The sequence below is a fragment of the Lutra lutra genome, chromosome 4, assembly GCF_902655055.1.
Source record: "Lutra lutra chromosome 4, mLutLut1.2, whole genome shotgun sequence".
In the NCBI taxonomy this organism is placed as follows: Eukaryota; Metazoa; Chordata; class Mammalia; order Carnivora; family Mustelidae; genus Lutra; species Lutra lutra.
The window spans coordinates 192,453,064-192,474,433 of record NC_062281.1 but is presented as its reverse complement, the minus strand read 5'-3'; the positions used below and the strand labels follow the sequence as shown (position 1 = coordinate 192,474,433).

At 43.0% G+C, this 21,370-nt stretch overlaps 2 protein-coding genes across 13 annotated transcripts in view; one reads left to right on the top strand and one right to left on the bottom strand.

Annotated features, from left to right (window-relative positions):
- PER3 (period circadian regulator 3) overlaps window positions 1–10,493 on the top strand; it is a 60,726-nt gene extending 50,233 nt beyond the window's left edge. For 8 of the 12 annotated variants that reach the window (XM_047724748.1, XM_047724752.1, XM_047724750.1 and 5 more), the window contains 2 exons: window positions 6,040–6,220; window positions 6,774–7,729. In XM_047724748.1, coding sequence (XP_047580704.1) covers window positions 6,040–6,220; window positions 6,774–7,086 — 494 coding nt within the window. In that variant the 3' untranslated portion in view covers window positions 7,087–7,729. Of the gene's footprint in view, window positions 1–6,039; window positions 6,221–6,773; window positions 7,730–7,910 lie in introns of those variants that run through there. The other 4 variants (XM_047724753.1, XM_047724747.1, XM_047724745.1 and 1 more) reach the window with 3 other exon arrangements.
- Window positions 10,494–12,106: 1,613 nt separating this feature from the next.
- On the bottom strand, window positions 12,107–17,014 carry UTS2 (urotensin 2). Its single transcript, XM_047724958.1, has 4 exons — window positions 16,912–17,014; window positions 14,753–14,932; window positions 13,725–13,768; window positions 12,107–12,226 (listed from the first exon to the last, which is right to left on the bottom strand). The coding sequence occupies exons 1-4, from the start codon at window positions 17,012–17,014 to the stop codon at window positions 12,107–12,109; spliced, it is 447 nt and encodes a 148-aa protein (XP_047580914.1).
- Between the last annotated feature and the right edge of the window lie 4,356 nt (window positions 17,015–21,370).

Below are 21,370 nucleotides of genomic sequence, written 5' to 3'. Positions count from 1 at the left end.
TGAGCTGAAGGCAGCTGCTTAACCAACTGAGCCACCCAGGCGTCCCTTTTCTCTGTTTTCTTAGTCTCCATTTCATGTATTTCCACTTTGATCTGTATTTTTTCTCCCTACTAACTTCAAGCTTTGTTTGCTCTTTGTTTCCTTTAGGTGTTATGGCTATATTGTTTTGAGATTTTTCTTGTTTCTTGAGGTAGGCCCTTATTGCTATAAAATTGCCTCTTAGAACTGCTTTTGCTGCTTCCCGTAGGTTCATTGTGTTTACGTTTTCATTTGTCTCCATGTGTTTTTTAATTTCCTCTTTGATTTAACAAATTGGTTTTTTAGTAGTATGTTATTTACCCTCCATGTATTTGTGTTTTTTCCCAGTTTTTTCCTGATAATTAATTTCAAGTTTCATATCATTGTCAGAAAAGATGTTTGATATGATTTCAGTCTTTCTAAACTTATTGAGATATGTTTTGTGGCGTAACATGTGATCTTGCCTGGGGAATATTCCATATGCACTTGAAAAGAATGTATATTCTGCTGTCTTTGGATGGAATGTTCATATGTATCTGTTAAGTCCTGTGTGGTCTAATATTGTTCAGAGCCATTGTCTCCTTTTGTCTGATTTGTCCTTTAAGTGGGGTGTTAAAGTTTCCCAATGTTATTATATTATATATCATATATAATATATCAATATATATTATATATGTTATTATATTCCCAATATTATTATATTATTTTACTATTGTCAGTTTCTCCCTTTATATCTATTAATATTTGTTTTGTGTGTTTAGGTGTTCCTAGGTTGAGTACATAGGTATTTACAAGTGTTATAGCCTCTTGTTGTATCGAGCCCCTTATCACTATGTAATGCTCTTCTTTGTCTCTAAGTCACTGATAGTCTCCTATTTCTTTTTGAAGTTTTATAGTTTTATCTTGTTAAACAAAAACATTTAACTGAGTAAATGTGAAGATCAAATTGGCTTTGTTCAATGTTTCATGAATTGAGCAGCATCCCATCTAGCAATAGAAAGGAGTTCCTGAAGAGCTGTACAAAATGGAAAGGGGTTTTTTTGTTTGTTTGTTTGTTTTTATTGTTTTTTGAGTTTGGGGTTTTTTTGTTTTTGTTTTGTTTTTTGTTTGGCAGAAAGAGGACAGGAAAAGGAAGTTACTGCTAGTAAAGGATGCATCATTTCAGGCAAGGTCACAGTCCTAAGGGAAATGGAAGGGGTTTATCAGGTGGTTTATCTCATTAGTCCTGACCAGGTAATTCCCTGTGGATCAGTTAAAAGTTACATTCCCAGGAACATGAAACTGCAGTTAGGTTAGTATTAAGTCTTGGTTTGTGACATGGGCCAAGCACAAGTGACTCCATTTGGAGCTTGTTGTTGTCTTTTTTTTTTTTTTTTTTTGAGAGAGAGAGAGAGGAGCATATACATGTGCAAATGGGTGGGGGCTGGGGCACCAGGAGAGGGAGAGAGAGAGAATCCCAAGTGTGGGGCTTGATCTCACAACCCTGAGCCAAAGTCAAAAGTTAGACACTTAACTGATTGAAGCATTCAGGGGTCCCTGTTGTGTCTTTTTTAAAAATCTTTTTTTTTTTAAGATTTTATTTATTTATTTAAGAAAGCACAAGCTAGGGGAGGAGCAGAGGGAGAGGGACAAGCAGACTCTGTGCCAAACACGGAGCCAATGTGAGGCTTGATTCCACAACCCTGAGATCATGACCTGAGCCAAAATCAAGAGTCCCACGCTTAACCAACTGAGCCACCCTTTTTAAATAATCTTTGGTAGCTAGGTCTGTGATCCATTTTTAGTCAATTTTTGTATGTGGTATGTGATAAGGGTTGATATACCTTCTTTGCATTTGGAGCTCCAGTTGTTCCTGTCCCATTTGTTGAAAAGATTAGTCTTTTCCCCTGTTGAATTACTTTGGCACCTTTGTTGAAGATAAATTGGCCATACAGGTTGGGTCCATTTGTAGACTCTCTTTTCTGTTCTGTTTATCTTTATGGCCAGCTTTATGATAATACCATATTCTTTTGAGTAATAGAGCTTTCAAATAAGTTTTGAAATCTGAGTAATTCTTCCAACTTTATTCTTATTTTCAAAGTAATTTTGCATAGTATAGGTCCTTTGTCTGTATAAATTGTAGAATCAGTTCCTTAGTTTCTACAGAAAGTCCTGCTGGGATATTTATTGACATCATGTTGAATCAGTGGACCAATTTGGAGAGAATTGTCACCCTAATAGTACTGAGTCTTCTAATCCACAAGCATAATGTATTTCTTATTTATGTAGGTCTTTAATTTTTCTCAGCAGCATTTTGTAGTTTTCAGGGCACAAGTTTTACACATACTTTGCTAAATTTATCCCTAAGGATTTCATTTTTTTATGCTATCGTAAGGGCATTGTAAAATTTCAATTTCCAAGTATTTGTTTTTGACATATAGAAATCTAATTGAATTTTTATTTTGAGCTTGTATTTTGCTATCTTGCTAAACTCATTAGTTTTAGTAGCTCTTTTGTAGATTCTGTTAGGACTTTTCTATACAGACAGTCTTGTTGTTTGCAAATACAGCTTACTTCTTCTTTTCTGATCTGTATCTCTTTATTTAGGACTGTTAGGACCCCTAACATTGAACAAGAAATGGTGAGACTGATACTTTTATCTTATTAGCAGTCTTAGGGGAAAAGCAGGGAGAATTTCACCATTAAGTATGATGTTAAATGTAGGTTTTTCTTAAATGCCTTTTATTAGTATAGCTGAGGAATTCTTTTCTACTGCTAATTTGCTGAGATGATTTTTCTGCATCTTTTGAGGTAATTACATGTTTCTTCTCCCTTATTCTGTTAAGATAGTGAATTATACTAATTTTCAAATATTAAACCTTGTATTTGGTCATGCTATTTTATCCTTTATATATATGGATATAATATATATACACACACACATTTTAGATTTCATTTATTTATATGATATATATTATATATATATATTTAGATTTTATTTATTTATTTATTTATTTATTTGACAGAGAGGGAGACCACAAGTTGGTAGAGAGGCAGGCAGAGAGGGGGCGGGAAGCAGGCTCCCTGCTAAGCAGAGAGCCCAATGCGGGGCTGATCCTAGGACCCTGAGACCATGACCCAAGCCAAAGGCAGAGGCTCAACCCACTGGGCCACCCAGGCGCCCCTATCCTTTTTATATATTGTTGGATTCTCTTTCTAAGATTTTGGTAAGGATTATCACACTATTACAGGAAATATTGGCCCTTTGTCTTCTTTTCTTGTAATATCTTTGTCTGGTTTTGATATCAGGGTGATGCTGGCCTAAAAAATAAGTTGAGAACTGTTCCCTCTCTTCTCTTTTCTGGAAGAGTTTATATTGAAATGATATTATGTCTTCCTTATATGTTTGGTAGAAGTCACCAGTGTAGCTGTCTGGGCCTGAAGTTTTCTTAGGAGAAGGTTTTTGGGAACAAATTTAATTTCTTTTATATATATGGGCTACTCAGTTCATCTCTGTCTTTTTGAGTGATGTTTGTGATTTGTATCTTTCAAGGAGTTTGTCCATTTCATCTAAGTTGTTGAATTTATTGACATAAAGTTGTTTATAATATTCCCTTATCCTTTTAAAGTCTGTAGAATATATAGTAATGTCTTCTCTCTTATTACTAATGTTAATTTTTTTCTGATTGTTCTGGCCTTATGGTTCCCAATTTTATTAACTTTTCGAAGAAGTGATTTTGGTTTTACTGGGGTTTATTTTCCTATTGTTTTCTGATTCTGCCTCTTATCAATTTCTGCTCTAATCTTATTATTTTCTTCTGTTTACTTGGATTTTTTTGTTGTTCTTTTTCTGATTTCTTAACCTTAGAGCATTGCTTTGGTACTCTTTTTTTCCTTCCTAAATATATACAATTGATGCTTTTAATTTCCCTTTAAACATGAGTACATTCCTCAAATTTTGATATATTTTCATTCAATCCAAAATATCTTACAATTTCTATGTTTTCTTTTTCTGGCCATGAGTTATAAAAATGTTTTTAATTTTGTAATATTTGGGGCTTGCCCCACATATTTTATTGGTTTCTAACTTAATTACAGTCAGAAAACATAGTCTATATTTTTAAAAATTCATTGAGACTTATTTAATGGTCCAGTATTTGGTCTATTTTGGTAAAAGTTTCATGTGCACTTGAAAAGCATGTGTGCTTTTCACAAAAGAAATCTCTTCTATAAATGTAAGTCACATCAAGTTAGCTAATAGTGTTGATCTAGTCTTCTGCATTCTAACTGATTTTCTGTTTTATCCGTTACTGAGACAGAGCTGTTAAAATGTCCAACTACAGTTTTGAATTAGCCTATATCTTATGTTTCAGTTTTTGCTTCATGTATTTTGATGCTTTTATGAGTTACATACACATTCAAGATTGTTAGGCCCTTTTGATTAGTTGATCTCTTTATAATGGAATGTATTTTGCTTTATATCTACTTAAATATCTGTATATCCACTCCAGCTTTATTTTGATTAGTGTTTACCTGGCATATATTTTCCATTTTTTTTTCTCTTCTCTGTATATTTAAAATTGTTTTCTGATAACCAGCATATGGTTGGGTGTTGATTTTTTAATTCATATTATGGTCCCTGCCTTTTAATTAGAATACTTAGACCATTTACATTTAATGTGATTATTTATATGGTCAAGTGTAAATCAAATCTTCCATCTTGCTGCTTATTTTATGTTTTTCTCCTCTGCTCTTTTTTCCCCCTCCTCCCTCTTTCTTTTTGATAATTATGTATTTTTAATGATTTTTTTTTTCTCTCCGTTGCTGGCTTCTCAGCTATACCTCTCATCTTTTCTTTTTTAGTCATTACTCTAGGATTTACAATTTTTAATTGTAAAATCATTTTTAATCTAGCATAGCATTTTTAATCTAGACCTTATATGTATTACATCACTTTATGTCTAAGAACCTTAAAAGAGTACTTCCATTTCCCCTTCATGTTCTGTGCTATTTTTTGCTTACAAAGAAATATTATTTCTACATGTATTATAAACTCCACAATAAAATTGTTATTGTTGTTGCTTTAAACAATTATCCTTTAGGGAGTTTTTTTTTTTTTAATGAGGAAAAACATCTTTTATGTCTGCCCATATAATTTAGTATATAATTTGAGTTTTTTTTGTTTGTTTTATTATTTCAAAGTTGGTGAAAAGGCTCTAGAAAGATCAGATGCAAGATAAGAAAAGAATGATCTGCAAAGCCCCATAGCAGCCATAAAGGGATGGGCCTTTATGGATGGATGGATGGATGGATGGATGGATGGATAGCTTCTCTGCTGTAACAGGAATAAGTGAGGAAAGAGTGTAGATATGAGCAAGCTTACAAATAGTGTCAGGGTAATGAATTCTGTTTCTAACAGATGAGAGAGTGAGGGAGCAGAGGCCTGCGGCAGGCTGGCGTGCTGGCCAGAGACCGTAGCAGAATTACCCAGCATCTGGATGATCCTTTTGGTGATGATGAACCAACGTGCCCTATTATATATGACTTTTCTCCATATCTTTGGCTACTAGGGTTGACATAAGAATAGAACTCACAGTTGGCTTTATGAGCATTGACGTTTGGGTAGTTGTGGAAAGTCAGAGGGAAGAAGAAATCTGGCAAAGCATGTTACTGGACGATGGGCACTGGGCTCTGAGCTGAAGGGCTGAGGCACGGTTTCAGATTTGTACGTGGTGCACTCGAACAAGCAGACAAGCTAGTAAAGCTGAGTGGGGGGTTAGCGATTGGGAGATGGAGCTGACGTGGAGCAGCTGCAAATGATGAAAAGGAGCGAGGCATGGCCTTAACCACACTCATCACGGGAGGAGTGACAGGGGGATCTAGGGAAGGCAGAGGAGTTGGGAGGTGAGGTCACCCAGGACCGTGGCTGGGCTCTGTGGGGACAGACTGTCAGCTGCTGGCCAGAGTCTTTGAGGAGGAAGTTTGGCAAATCGGCCCCCAAGAGGTATCTGCTAACCTGTAGCTGTTGCTGATCTGTGACAGGAAGCAGGGACAGCAGTGTGGACTTCGCTAGTACTGGTTGTCCTGAAACCACCTCCAACGGGCAGCAGTCTGAGGACGCACAGGAAGAGGAAACATTTCCCGGTTTAGCTGAGGAGGCCATGTGGAGAATGATAAAGCAAACTCCTGAGCACGTTCTCATGACGTACCAGGTACCTGAGAGGTAAGAATGCACTTTAGGAGGCCCACTTTTATGAGTTTTATTTAATGATTTCTTAAGTATGTTGGTTAATACAAAATGATTTTCAAATTATGTTTTTATACGTGCTCTTAGAGAACCAGATTTTCACATTCACTTATTTGAAGTCAGATGATGAGTGGGCCTAGGACAGTGGCCATGGCGGCGGTGCCCCACACACGCTCGGGTCCACACTGAACCCACATGTGCGTCGTGAGACCAGAAAGCCATCAGACAGCGCTTCCAAGAGGGCGCACAAGTACCAGAACTTCTCTCTCTAGACTCTGAATTTTTCCGCATTCTGCAAGAGAGGAGCTCAGGGAAATCTATTTCCTCTCGAGTGCTGTGAGATGCTTTCCACCAAGAAAAAGTGCTCTAGCTTCACCCATTGACCAAGAGTGGATTTGGTTATTTTTTAATATGCGCATTATGTATTAGCAAGAGTTAGAAAATATATCGCAAGCCCAGAAGTGCTTTTCTTGGATGAGGGAAGAACCCTGTGCCTTATTCAGGACTAAGGTTGCTCGTTTGTCCTCAGGGTGACAGAGGCTGTACTGAGAGAGGACCTGGAGAAGCTGGCGGGCCTGCGGGGGCGGCAGCCCCGGTTCTCACGCAGCCAGAGGGAGGAGCTGGCCAAGGTGCACTCTTGGATTCAGAGCCAGACTGTCCCTCAAGGAATAGACATCCAAGTAAGCACTGTGACAACAGCTGTCCTGTGTGATGTCTCTCTGTGCCAGGCAGTGCCTGAGGCACTTAATACGCATTGCACCATCCCACTGAAAATTACAGTCCTCACAGATGCTTCTACCTCACCAATGAGCAGCAAAGTAACGTGTACAGATATTAAATAATTTATGTACGGTCGCACAGTCCCCCTGATTTTGAATGCCAGTCTTCGGAGTACAAGTGTGCCTCCTGGTTGGAATGCTGAAGGGCCCCTGCCGTGAAGTATGGCTGACGGGGAGGCGAGGAGTAAGAGACGTGCATTTCAGATCTGCAGGTGTGTTTGAACGGAGCTAAAACTCAAGATGGGGGATTCACACTGGAGGGAGTATTCATAGCTAGCAGGATTTTCCATGAGGCCTGGGGGCTTTGGCTGTTAACGAGATCTTCTCAGTGAGAGCGCACGCGAGCGGCCTGGCCAGTGGAGCTCTGGTTTGCCCGTGGCCCCTGTGGTGGCTCTGTGGAACCGTTGTGACACTTGTACCAGGAATGAGGCCTTTATTCCCTCAAGTGTCAAGCTGTGGATGTGGGAGGTGACAATGTGCGGAGTTAAAAACTATAACAAGAGAAGAAAGCTGGGTGTTCAGAACAGTGTGGTGTCAAGGCTACTGAAGTAAACAGGTGCTGGGATCCCCCTCCCTCCTTTTTAAAGAACAGAACGCATTCCCGCAGCCGGCGTCTGGTTAGATGTGGCTTTCCCGAAAAGCAGGAGCTGAGCCTGCTCCTCATTTCAAGTGTCTTCATTCTTAAAACACTATTTTTATGCTTTTTGAATAGGAGAGTAAATGAATGAGCCCCAAAGTAATTTAAGCAACAATTGTGTAAACAATTGTCCTGTTCCTTCTCACAACAATTAGGAATGAACTGTCACATGGGCTCCTCTCAGACACACAGTGAATAAACTGGGGACTAGATGTACCTGGCCAACATTTTACTGATTCAATCCTTCCAGATGACATTACGTCATGCTGCCCACTCTTGTTCTTTCTCGGAGGGCTGCGTCACTTGCGAAAGCCAGGACTCCCTGGGCGACACCGCGGAACCCTGTGGTCAAGCTCCGGCAGCAAACAGCGGATGAGTGGCTGTGGAGGCGCCCCGCGGGGACCCGCTGGACAACCAGACTTCTCGTGCGGGACGGGAGGGAGGTGTTGTGAGAAATAAAGTCTCCTCGTTCCTCATCCAAAAAAAAAAAAAAAAGACTCTAAGTGACCATGAACTTGTCACTGAATGTTACGGTTTTCCCTTCTTGATTTTTTAATAGACTTTGTTTTTCTGAAGCAAACGCTGTGTATCCAGTCTTTTATGTCCCCGTTCCGGGTGCATTAAAGCTGTCAGTTAGGTGTTTTTTCTAGTTCTGCCGTCCTCTGAGGAGATCGGATGGCCTCTAGAGAGGTGTGTGCTCAGGCGGCACCCGAAATCCACGGTAGTCACAATTAGAGCCAGAAATAGCCCCAAAACTTGGCCACCTTCATTTCCTTCTGGTGTTACAGAAATCACTTTCCCTGGGAGAGGACTTGACATCCCACCTGCAGGCCATCTGCTTTTCAGAATGGTTCCCAGAAATGAAGTTTCCTCTGGTCCTCGTGCAGCTTGGCCTTTCCCTCCGTAATTTAGGTGAAACGTTCTCATTTGCCCACTGCTCGGGTCACTTCGGTATCTACCAGTAATAACAAATACCACCCATCGGTACACCGGGAGTACCTGCTTGTCGGGGGTGGATTTTGAGCTTTGTTCTCATAGACGCCTTTCCTTTTAATTCTCCGCCTTCCACTGAAGTTCCCAAAGTCCTGCCCTCACAGTGAATCTACTCACCACAAGCTTGTTCCTCGGAAGCTGAAGTTAGCTTTTGCATGTATGACGTTCAAACAGAGAGAGCTCCTCACTCAACCCGTGGTATTCCCCTTTCTGATGTTTTTGTTTTTAAAATAATGACTGCAAAGTTTCAGAAGTCATGTAAAAAATAATTTTTGTTCTTTTATGCCTCAGTGTTTTAATGTTGTCTCGCCCAAAATCAACAGTTAACTCTTTCTTTCCTACCAATTTATACACAAGAAGTCTGGCCATCTTTGCCGGAGATCTGTAAGTGCCATGAAGGGCTGCGTGGGGACAGCAGTGGCCTGTGGGAGCTCCGCCGTCCTCACAGGCATGCAGAAGCGGTCAGAGATCAGTGCTTCCTACGCCGCCATAATTGCGTCTTCAAGGAAGTGAGTGGGTCGTTTACTTGATAAGTTCACTCCCTGCTCTTCAGAGAAGTCCGTGGTTCCTGCCCAGACTCTGGATGACGTGTGACCCACACAGATCAGAAAGAGGACCAGAAGCCAGTAGTGGAGCAGCAGTAACCTTTCATCTTTTATCTAACAGACTGAGCTTTCTTTTTTTGTTTGTTTTATTTTGTTTTTTGTTTTGTTTTTAAGAAAACACTCTTCCTCCTTTGAAGTTTCATACCTTTTTATAAAAGTGTATCATGATAATGGTTAGGAGACTTGACCTTTTTATCTGTGATTGCATGATGACTGCTGGGCCCTGATTCTCAATTCCCGTAGCTCAGGTTTGCTTTCTAAAATGGGTTTTCCTGGAAGGCAGTTCTGTGCGTCCAAGCCATTTTCAAATGCTGAGCTGTTCCGTGCAAGTGTTGCGGCATTAGGACAGGGGAGCTCATGCTCTGCTCGGTCCGGATGGCTGAGCGATTTCTGAGCCCTCATCGTGGCGGTCAGGTGGTGTGGTATTTTTGCCCTTGGTGAGAAATCAAATTTTAAAAAACTAACCAGCCCGGATGTTGTCCATCAGTGTACTCTTCGTGACCTTCTGCAGGGACAAAAATTTTAATCTGCATAAATCAGAAATGACGCGTGGCTGTCAGAGGTCACGCAGCTTCGTGCAGCATGTTTTGTACCTTATGTTCTCAATCGTGGAAGCAACTCTTTTTCAGTCTTTCCGGTACTGGTTTTATCTCACTTTGCTGATCTCTTTGCCTTAGCACACATCTTATGGAGTGCACCTGATGCCGGACTTGGTAGGAAACTGGTGCTTGCTGTAGGCAGAGCTGTAATACCGTGTGTATCTTTCCTATGTTGACAAGTAGCTTAGTTGGCGTATGTAGGGATTGGACCGTGACGTTCGCGCTGCTGGAGCAGGCGGAGGCTCAGCAGTGATGCTGCTGCCCCCCAAGGGGGCTGTATCCACTTCTACACTTCGTCGTGCAAGTTTATTAACTTTTTGTATTAATAACTACAGGAATGGATAATAAAAATGTGTATTATAGGCTTTGATGTTTACACAAATATTACCCAAAAGGCTGCATTTTCTTGGGTAGGAGGTCAGGATTTATGAAAAACAGAATGCTGTGTGAACGGAGTTGTTTTGCAATTAAGTAAAACTTCATTATAATTCTCAAAGTCAATTTAATCTAAATTGAAATTTTGTTTCAGCAGAATTTATAATTGTATGAATTTACTTGTTTTTAATGGTTATTAATACTTCAATCAGGTATCTTTTTCAAGTTAAAACAAATAAACTGTGTACATGTAGAACCTGACATACTTTTGCGCTGTGTCAATAAACCTTTGCCCTGAATATGTATTTTTTATCATCATGAAATGTTTACTAAGAGGCATTGCAAGGTGCTCAAAGGAATGTTGGTTTTCTCAGCAGCAAGGTCGGTCGGTGTGTGCCGTCAGGCGTCTGAGCTCCTGCTGCGCTGGCGAGTCGCCCTCCCGCAGCCCTGTGACACCGCCCGTCGGGTCCTCAGCGTCTGTGCACCTCATCAACGCTGTCGGAACGCCTGACTCCGAATTCCGCGTCAGACGTGTTCTCTCTGGTTCCCTAGAGCACACGTGTGCTTCACGAAGTGTGTGTGACACGTTGTGGCAGCAACAGAATCTCAGAGTTAAAACACGGGTTGAGATCCCGAAGCCCAGACTAGATGTTAGAGGCTTCAGGTCCGTGGCGCCTTCCTGCAGCAGAACAGTAATCCCGGGGAGAAGAGACCACCGAGTGCTCATCCCGGGCGCGGGCGCGGGGCTCTAACAGGAGCTGCTCGGGGCGCTTTCCGTGAATTTTAATGTTCGCAGCCGCCCCGAGAGAAAGAGAAGCCTCCAGCCTCCGCAGCCCAGCCCGCGGGGTGGACGGAGCCCTCCCCCGGTGGACGACTCTCCCTGCACGGCGGGGGCAGGGGTGCGAACGTTCCAATCCCACCCCGGAGCCCCATCCGCGGGGGTCGTCGCCCCCACCCCTGAAACAGCCCACGGTTCCCGGTTTCCCCGCCCTGGAATTCCTCTGAGGCTCTTTCTGGTGTCGTAAATATGAAACAGTTTGTGGTGCCAGCGTTGTGCGTCGGGGAACGAGCAGAGCTTCGTTTCTACAGCGCGAGATACCAGTGTTACCACGGCCACTTAATGTCCACATGGTCCCCGAGGTGACGCATCCGTTCTTCGAGCTTGAGACATCTTTCCCTACAGATTTGTCCTTGAGGTCTTAAAGACAGGAAGTGGAAGCTTTTCCCTTTTTTTTTTTTTTTAAGATTTTATTTATTTCAGAGAGAGAGCGCGCAGACACACACACACACACACACACACACACACACACACACACACACACACACACACACACACGTGCTCCTGCAAGGGGAGGGTGTGGGGCAGGGGCAGAGGGAGAAGCAGACTCCCCAGTGAGCAGGGAGCCCTGGGGGACCTAGAGCTTGATCCAGGGACCCTGGGATCATGAACTGAGCTGAAGGCAGCCACTTAACTGACTGAGCCACCCAGGCGCCCCACTGACTTTTTTTAAGTAATAACATTAGTTGTTATTTTTAAGGTTGGAAGGACATGGAGGTAAGATAATGTTTAAACAATTTGTAGTGTAACTCTCTTAACTAAATTTTACTTTTGCTTCTGTTCACTTACTAGCTTTACTTTTTAAATTTTCAGAGAATTCAAGGATAAATTGATGGAAAGAAAAGTAGTAAATTTTCAGGACACATTTGTAAGTAAAATGACCACTCATGATATTTGCAAAACATAGAGGATTTATTTTCCAAATAATAATGAACAGGGTTAGGTTTTTTTCTATACAATTTTCAAATCAGGCATTTTTGTTTTTAACTTTCTAAGATGATTATTTTGGGGTTGACTAGTAGATGTTCATTTCACTTCAGACACAGTATTTCCAGAAGCATTCAGAAGGAGACCCACGCTTCTTATCTTGTTTCCTATATCTGGCCAAAAGATGACTCAGGAAAATGTTAGGATCTTGTCCAGAGAAGGCTTGAAACTAAACCCACAAACAAACAAAAAAACAGGTTATCAGTGAATTAAGACCCCTACAAGAAAGAGGAACCGTAGTTAAGACTTAGGACCTCTGAAAGTGTCTGCTCTGTCATGTGGTGTGTAATTGCACTAGGAACCTGGAGTGTGGTGGTTCTGGAAGGGGGTCCAGCGCGCTGATGGCCGTGAAGTTCCCCAAGCCCTCACTGACCCATCTCTATTTAAATACTCGGTCAGTTCTCCTCGCTCATGCTCTCTCTCACTGTCTCTCTCTCAAATAAATAAATCCTTAAAAAAAAAAAAAGAAAAATACTCGGTCAGTAACATGTTCTGTCCATTTATTATCTTCTTTGTGAAACAGATCTTGTATTTCCCCTGAAATGAACTTCTCTTGAAGTGTGGGCCCTGAGTTTTGTGCTACTGCAGAACAGCACGAGCAGATCCTATTAATCACCTTCATAATTTTAGAATCTTTAGCCATAATCCTTCTACTCAGAAGAATATAAACCTGTGAATGATGACTTTTACTTCATCACCTGCAGATACCACACCAACCCCTGCTGGGTGGTTTTGCCCCGTTGGGACCTCAGGCCATGTCTGCTCTCTCTGGGATGCAGTGTGTCTGGTATATTTTTATAAGGATACTAGTGGGTACTACACCAAAAAAGATGTCTCTGGCCAAAATGTTTGGGAAGTTCTTGATTAAAGTTAAACAAGTTTACCTCGGGATTTCCTGGAGGTTTCGGTGTGCTGACGTAACACAGAATCACCGAGGCGGGCGAGGCTAGAACAGTGGGCACGGTCGCTTGGCTACGGGGACTGGTGTACCCACAAACCCTTCGGGAAGCACGTAGAGTTTGGGGGTGTGGGTGATGATGGTCAAGTGCAGACTTGCCTTTCAGCATCTGAGGCCCTCCGAGAATTGATGCCATTTCTAACCACCTACTATTATCATTCACCAGTTCCCTATCCCACTCTTTCCCCCACACCCAGAGTACAGCCCATGCCCCGCCCTCTGTCGCCCATGCTGCACCTGCATGTTTGAGCACAGCGCTCTTCCACTTAGACCCTGCACCCAGCGGCTGGAATGCGCATACGAGTCACCCGGGGTTCCTGCTGAGGCAGGGATTTTGACTCCATATGAGATTCTGCATTTCTCACAAGCTTCCCAGTGATACCAGGGCTGTTGGCCCCAGGCCACGTGTGGGGATGATGAAAGAGCTTGCACAGGGGTGACAGACTGGCGAGTAGGGACCTTATCTATTGTTCATTCCCTTAAACTTATTACAGTAATTTTTACCCAAAACAGGCTCTGGGCAAATGCCTGTGGTCACATTTAATACGGATCAGAATTTAGGAAAAGTAATGCTTTGAAATAACACCGATTGGCCAGTTACTTGAAGGGATGATTTCCACCCAGGACATGACCCAGTTCAAGAATTCAGGATCCTCTAAAGTCAAGGTATAAAATGCTTCACCTAACCGTCATAAATAGAATCACTTACCTTTTTCATACTTCCTCTAGTGTTAGCAGCTTTGGTACCAAGACCTGGAAAACAGTATTTGGAAACCATTCATCATCAGATCTGTGATTTCCGGTTTATGCTTGTTTTACTTAGAATATTACTAAGTCACGTCTAATTTCTGATCTTCCTGTTTTCACGCCGCAGTGATGTTTCCTTGAAGGCCGCTGGGCAGGGCCCCTGTTCTTTCTTGCTGACGGGAGTCCACAAAGGGTGCTGCATTCTCCCCAGGAAGTTAGCAGCTCAGTAGTTTATTGGAAACATTTTAAATGAATGAACTTCTTTCTAGTAAAAGGTTCCATTTGGGGGCGCTGGGGTGGTTCAGTCAGTTAAGTGTCAGACTCTTGATTTGGGCTCAGGTCCTGATCTTGGGGTCAGGCTCTGCTGAAGATCGTCCTTCTCCCTCTGCCCTGCCCCCACCCCCTTCTCTAGGGAGAAAAAAAAAAGGCTTCATTTCATTTCCAGAATATCCTGGGAATTTGTGTCTGTGTGTAGAGTACAGTCAGAGAAAACAGTAAAAGCGGACAGTTCATTGGTGGCTGTGTGTGACTGTGGGGAGCCGTTTACTTGGCCTGTCTCATTGCCTTCACAACAGCCCTCTGAGGTGATATTTGTCCAAATCCCGCCTACTGATAAGAAACTGAGGTACCAGGTGATTAAGTAGTTTGCTTAAGATTTTAGCAAGAGGGAAAGCAGGGTTTCAAATTGCAGTTACTGGAAACTGGGATAACACCCTCCTTCCCCTCCATATAAACCCGTACAGGAAAAAAAAAAAAAAAATATATATATATATATGTATACATATATATATATATACATATATATATATATGTATATATATATATAAGCTGGGATGGCAAGGAGAGCACGATACTTGCAAGGAGTTGGTGAGAAAGAGAAAACACAAGATTGCAGAGCAGTCTTGACACCAGAAGGGGAGAGTGTCAGGCAATTTATTAGCCTGTTTTATAGGTCATCTTTCTCTTCCAAAACAGGTTTTTACATCATCTAGTGGAGGAGAAGAGAGTAATTCAGTAGCAATAAAATCAGACCACCGATCCGTGCAAGAATTATTTTACCTGCCTTCCTGAGACCATCACCCCTCTCTGCCCCTGACAGCTCCAGCAGCATTTGCAGGAGGGACACTCTTTCCAGTTCATCCAAGGCTGATCTCATGTCTCCATCAGGTGCTACATGGAATAAAATAGAGGTTAGTAACGCTGTTCACCCTTCAAATACCTGTTCCCTATTGTGTTCAGGGGGGCTCTGGGGCAGGGAGGGAATACTAGGGAAGACTCCAGTGCTGTGTTCGTGAATGGTCATTGGTATCTCAACAGAGAGCTGGGGAGGCTATGATCCGATTTGCGATTTGCGAGCCGGCAGCACAGAAAATCAAGAGAAGGGCATCTAGTTCTGACTCTACGCCCTTGCCCAGCTGCTCAGCCGCCCCAAATAGGAGAGCAGAGGCTGAGCCACAGGGCCCATTGAAAAATGTTTCCCCTGGAAAAGTGGTTCTCTTTTGTTCCGATTTCTCTTCTGCTGCCCATTACCTTTTACTTGTGGATGATCTGAGTGAATGCATAGAGAGGAAGAGGGAAGGGTTGGTTTTCTGGGAGCCAAGACTGTCCATGTTCTTTTGATAACCAAATAAGATGTCAGTACTCCTTGTCTCTCTGGCCTTCAAGACTTGAAGACCGTCATCATTAGAAAAGAGTCAGCCTTTAAAATCCTCTTTAAAGACTTTGATAGTAACATTTTTAATGTGAGACTTGGTCAGCTGAATATAAAATGTATGGCAAGTGTGCCTGGGATGCGTATGGGTCATGCATGCAAGGTGTGGGACGTGGGAGGAAGGCGGAAGGTATGCTGCGGGGACACTTGGCACCAGGATAGCTCTCTTGGCTGGCTGCCGCCGTGCTGAGATCAGAGGCTCCGGGAGCCCCAGAATGCCAGCTCACAGCTTACAGATGCGGCGCTATGACCTCAGCTGGAGGCATTACAAAGGCATCCAAGCACATTCGCAATATTTCTGAAGAATATTAATGAAAAACCTGTAAAATTTGGCCATGTGTCTTGAGGCTCATTTATGTAGGAACAACTAAATTAGAAAAACTGAGACAAGAACTTGAAGGGAGGCTGTCACCTGTTTAGGGTTTGAGTAAGATGCTGCACTCATCAGAGCTTTAAAAAAAATCTTAATATGTATATTTTTTAAAAGGACAGTGATAGAGCCGGTCTTGGTTTCATCTTGTGCTTGCCTCTCACTGTTCTTTTTAAGTAGCAGAGATTCAATAAAGTTAATGCCTGTTTTTGGCCGCTAACACAACGGGAGGTCAGGGGTTGCCACCGTGGATGGGGCACGTGTGAGTAGCCAACAGTGCTTGTCCATCATCAAAAAGCCTCTTGGGAGAAACTTTAGAGACTAGGAGTGATAAAATCAATGGCATAGAAGAGTTTTTTCCTTTAAAAAAAAAAGTCTGAAAGTACCTCAAATTAAAGACAAAATAAAATCCAGTTAAAATGTTTATGCATCAGTTGTTTTATTCCTTAAACTAAATTAAGAGGAAATAGCCAAATAAGTACTGACCGATTCTTTTTTTTTAATTCAATTTATACTTAAACTGAATGAGATTAAATCAAAAAGGACAAGATACTTGACCTGGAAACCAATGTCATCCCAAGCTCCAAACTGTCCCTTTTTTATTCCTTAATGAACATTTGTGTTTCATGTAACACATATCAGATGATTACTTTTAACTGAAAATGGTATAAAATAGTTTTAATCTATAATTGGAACAACCAAATTCTACATCCAACCAGTTCATTTAAAATAGAAACCAAAAGGAACTGATGTTTAAAATGTCATACAATTTTTTAAACTGAAAAAAAAAAAAAAAAAGAAAAAAAGAAAAGTTGACCAAAACAAAAGTTTGGGTTACAGAAATAACATGAAATAAGCAAAGCTACCCTTTTTCTCTCTTCCATTTTAGAATGAAAAAAAAAAAAAAAAAAACCCTAAAATGGATTGTAAGGGTCCTCTAGGATTCTATCCATAGCTAGGACTTCAAGACTTCTGCAAACAAGAATTCCCATTCTTATCTCTAACTTTGCATTTAAGACCCTTGAAGACTCTTCCAAGACTAACAGAAGGGAAGCAAATTCATTTTACCTGAGAGCCACAGGGTCTCTTCCCTGGAGTCAGGGACAGGCAGAGCGAGGAGAGGATGTAAACATCCCATGAAAAGCAAACACCAGGAGATCAGCTTATACATGCTGGGCAAGAGACAGGAGTCTCCCTTCTTGGCTTCTGTTGCTCAGAACTTCCAGCTTGCTCCTTATTCTGTGATCAGTGGTTATATATATGATCCTATGACTCATTCACCCCTCCAAAAAATTAAATTTATTGGCTATGGAGGCTAAAAGGCAATCACTTTGCATTGATGTAATTTTTCAAGGTAACAACTCACAGACAATAAATTTGCTGTCAATCCCTAATGTACAAGGTAGATATAAAAAGACAGAATAGTTACATTTATGAATCTGGCAAAAGGACTGACGGTAATAAATCATAAGTCAAAGAAAGGGTCACGCATGAGTTAAAGTGACCAAGGCAAGGACATGGATGTATGAGTCCTAGCAGGAGTGACACTGGGCGTGACATGGAATGTGTTGGTTTCCCTTTTCTTAATCAAGAGCGATAGATGAATTGTCCTGTTGTATCGGGGACTGCCATGCCCGAAGAATGACAATGTGCAGATTAACACTTAAAACCAGTTCTTTACTTTAGTGAAGCTAAGTTAAAATGCACAGCAAACCTTCAGGCTCAGAGCAAGTCTTGAATTTCAATACTGTTCATCAAGGAGGAATGAAACACACGCCTGAAAACCTCACCGATGAATATTTCCTGTGACTGACTTCTCTTCTTTGCAGTCTGCTGGCCTGGCCCCAGCCTGGACCATCACATGGCCTCCCCGTGGGTGTCCTCGGGTCTACACTCCACCCCACCAGCGTCCACACAGCACAGCGGTGCCTCTGACCCACAAGTCGGATCATGTCAGGTCCTTGCTCAGAATCCTGTATGGACCTGAAATAAAAGTTAAAACTGTGGAATTACTTGAAAAAAAAAAAAAAATCATGAGCCCCTTCCCAACCTTGACGCAGGCAGACATTTCTTAGCTGAGACATCAACCACATGAGCAAGAAATGGATCAATTCGACTGCACCAGAATTAGAAACATCTGCTAAGAGATACTGGTAAGAAAATGGAAAGACCAGCCACTGCTGGGAGAAAAGTCACAGCACATATGCCTGATGAAAGACTTCTCCATAGATATAAAATATATATACATAGAAAGAACCATACCTCAGTAAGCCAAAACCCCATGAAAGGAATGAACACATACTCCAAAAGAGAAGGTATACAAGTCTCTAATAAGGACATGAAGAAATACTTCACATCATTCTCATCAGAGAAATGCAAATTAAAATCACAGTGAGGGGCTACCATACACCCACCCCAGTACAGCGGCTACGATCAGAAAGACCAATGATCCCAAGCGTTGGCGAAGGAGCGAGCCCGTGGGGGAACGCAAAGCAGCACAACCTTCCTGGAAAACAGTTTGTAAGTTTCTCACAAAGTTAAATATCCCTTAAACTGTGCAAACCCCGAAATCCCTCTGCAAGGTCTCCATATACTCAAGGGAAACAAATACATCGATCCGAGAATCACTTGCACGTGAACATTCCAAGCAGCCTTATTCCCAACCCTGGAAAACCACAAGCAACCCAAGGTCCACCCACAGACGAGTGGACAAACAAGCCGGGCTGAGTTGGAGGATGGAATTCTACTCAACAGAACGGAGGCGCGGCTGGTAAACACGACAGGGTGGGTCTCAAGGATTTTGTGCAGCGTGAAGTTAAGCCAGACCGAGGACAGTACCTGTGGCATGATTCCATTCAGATGACGTTCTAGAACTTGTGGCACACTTCTGTGGGAGAAGGAGAGTTGACTGTGCAAGGACTAGGGAGCTTCCTGGGGTAATGAAAATGTCCTCTATCTTGACCAAGGATGTGGCTACATGGTCATAGATATACATGGACCAAAACTCATTAAACTCTACACTTGACATGGGTGCATCATCTTGTACCTGACTGATTCCTGATGAGGCTGATTGTCTCTTAAATCCCCCGTAGCTCCTATTCCATGTTTCAGTTCCTCCAGTGCTGCTCTCCGCTTACAGCTAAACTCGACTGCTTCCTGAACACATTCCTGCCTCAGGACCTTTGCAATGGCTGCTTGCCACCTGAAATGTTCTTTGCTTGATGTGCGCCTGCCTCCCTTCCTCCCCTCCTTTGAGTGTTTGCTAGAATGTTACATCCTCCTTGAGGTCTTCCCTGACCCTGCTACTTAAAAATCGCAACAAACCTATTCCAGGCATTACTCATATTCATGCCTCTCTCAGTTTGTCCCACCGCACTAAGCCCTCTGGCACGGTTACATATTTCAGGTCGTTATCGTACTAGAGGCATTAGTAAATATCTGCTGAGTCAGTGAGTGGGGCACCAACCCCATGTCGGGCCGTGTTTCGGGGAAAAAGCAGAAAACAAAGAAAGTTTCTACTCTCGTGAAGTTTCCTGCCAGAGGCAACAGACAGCAAAATGAGTATTTGCTATGATAATTTTTTATTGCTACAGGGAATAAAGCAGAGTGAAGAGACAGTGCAGCGAGGCCGGTGGGCAGACAGGCAGGCAAGAGGCCTGTGGGAAGGCGGACGGGTGAGCACAGACCCAGGTGGAGTGGGGGAGCCATACACGTGCAGGATCTCCCAGAGGACATGGAGGAATGGCCTGGAAGTGGGTGGAGCACTGGGAGAGTCCCAGCCCCGGTGGGGGGTTGAGGGGGCGTGCTGCTCATGGGCAGGATTGGTCCAGCCCAGACCCCTGAATGGACAGCAGGGCGTTGTCAGTGCTGGGACAGGGGCAGGGACAATGTCAGGGCAACTGTACACACAGTTCTGGCGGGACAGAGGGTGGTCATCTTCAGACTCCTCTACCCATTCAGCAGATGTCTCAGCACCCACAACACACCTACACTGCCAGGTGGGCGACACAGCTGTGGACCAAGATGACAGAAAGAGGCTCTCAACCTGCCGGTTGGTGCCAACAGAAACCGCTCTTGCCTCCCTCCCTCCGTCTCTCTGGCTCCACACTTCCTTGCCTTGATAATTCTCTGCCCTTTTTTTTTTTTTTTAAGATTTTATTTATTTATTTGACAGACAGAGATCACAAGCAGAGAGACAGGCAGAGAGAGAGGAGGAAGCAGGCTCCCTGCTGAGCAGAGAGCCCGATGTGGGGCTCGATCCCAGGACCCTGAGATCATGACCTGAGCCGAAGGCAGCGGCTTAACCCACTGAGCCACCCAGGCGCCCCTTCTCTGCCTATTTTAGCTCATTCTTTGTTTTCTCTTTGCAGAACTGGCTTTCTTTTCTTTTCCATGTGTATTTGACCAGACATACACCCCACTGCCCCATATTTGCCTTTCTTCGGTTGAAGGAGATCAGCTCTGACACAGTATCTTTAAATCCAATTTGCACATTCCTAGGAGAGAGGGTTCAACGGGCCCAGTTCAGCAGAGCTTTTGCTGAACATCCCCATGGAGGGTGCCTGGGGCAGCTCATACACAAGAGAGGACTGTGGCCCCACCAGACATCCCAAATTGAATACAGTATGGCAGGAGAGAAAATATACTTAAACCTGGTAAGCCTGCTTCCAGAAATTTACCCTAAGGAGATAACACACAGCAGCAAACCATGACCTGAAGGCATCATCGGTAGCCTTAGTTGTGGAGGCCAAGATGTTAGATCAAAGGCCGCAGACTGAACTGCATACAGGAGTCAGAAGTGATCATGTAAGTGAGCGAAGCTGGCTTGGTGAATGCAATAGAGAGTGGTGGGGAGTGTGGCAAAGTAGAGAGCTTATGCTCTCTCTAAAGGTGGACTCCTGCTGCTAGTTGCCAAATCTTGATATTAGAAATCTGGATTTTAAGGGCTATCCATTTCTCTTGGCAACAAATTCAAAGTAAAAAACAAGAATGACAGGGGCGCCTGCATGGCTCAATTGGTTGTGTCCGACTCTTGATTTCGGCTCAGGTCATGATCTCAGGGTCATGAGATGGAGCCCTGCATCGGGTTCTGTGCTCAGCGGGGAGTTTGCTTGGGATTCTCTCTCTTCTCTGCCCCTCCCCTTGCTTGTGCACAGTCTCTAAATTAATTAATTAAATTTTAAAAGGATGACAAAAAGTATTATAAGCCCACTATGTCTTCAAATAGTACACACCGACAAGCCCTAACTCACCCTTCAGGCACCTGGTTCTGCCCTAAATACCTAAAATAAGCATGTAAGTTTGAAGATCATGGAGCTTAGAAACTTGGAAAACAGGGCTGGCTGGGTGGCTCAGTCCATTGGGCACCCGACTCTTGGTTTCAGCTCAGGTCATGATCTCAGGGTCCTGCGATGGAGCCCCACATAGGGCTTCATGCTCAGCACGGAGTCTGCTTGAGATGGTCTCTCCCTGTCTCTCTTCCCCTCTCTGCTGCATATTCTCTCTGTGTGTGTCCCTCTCTCTCATA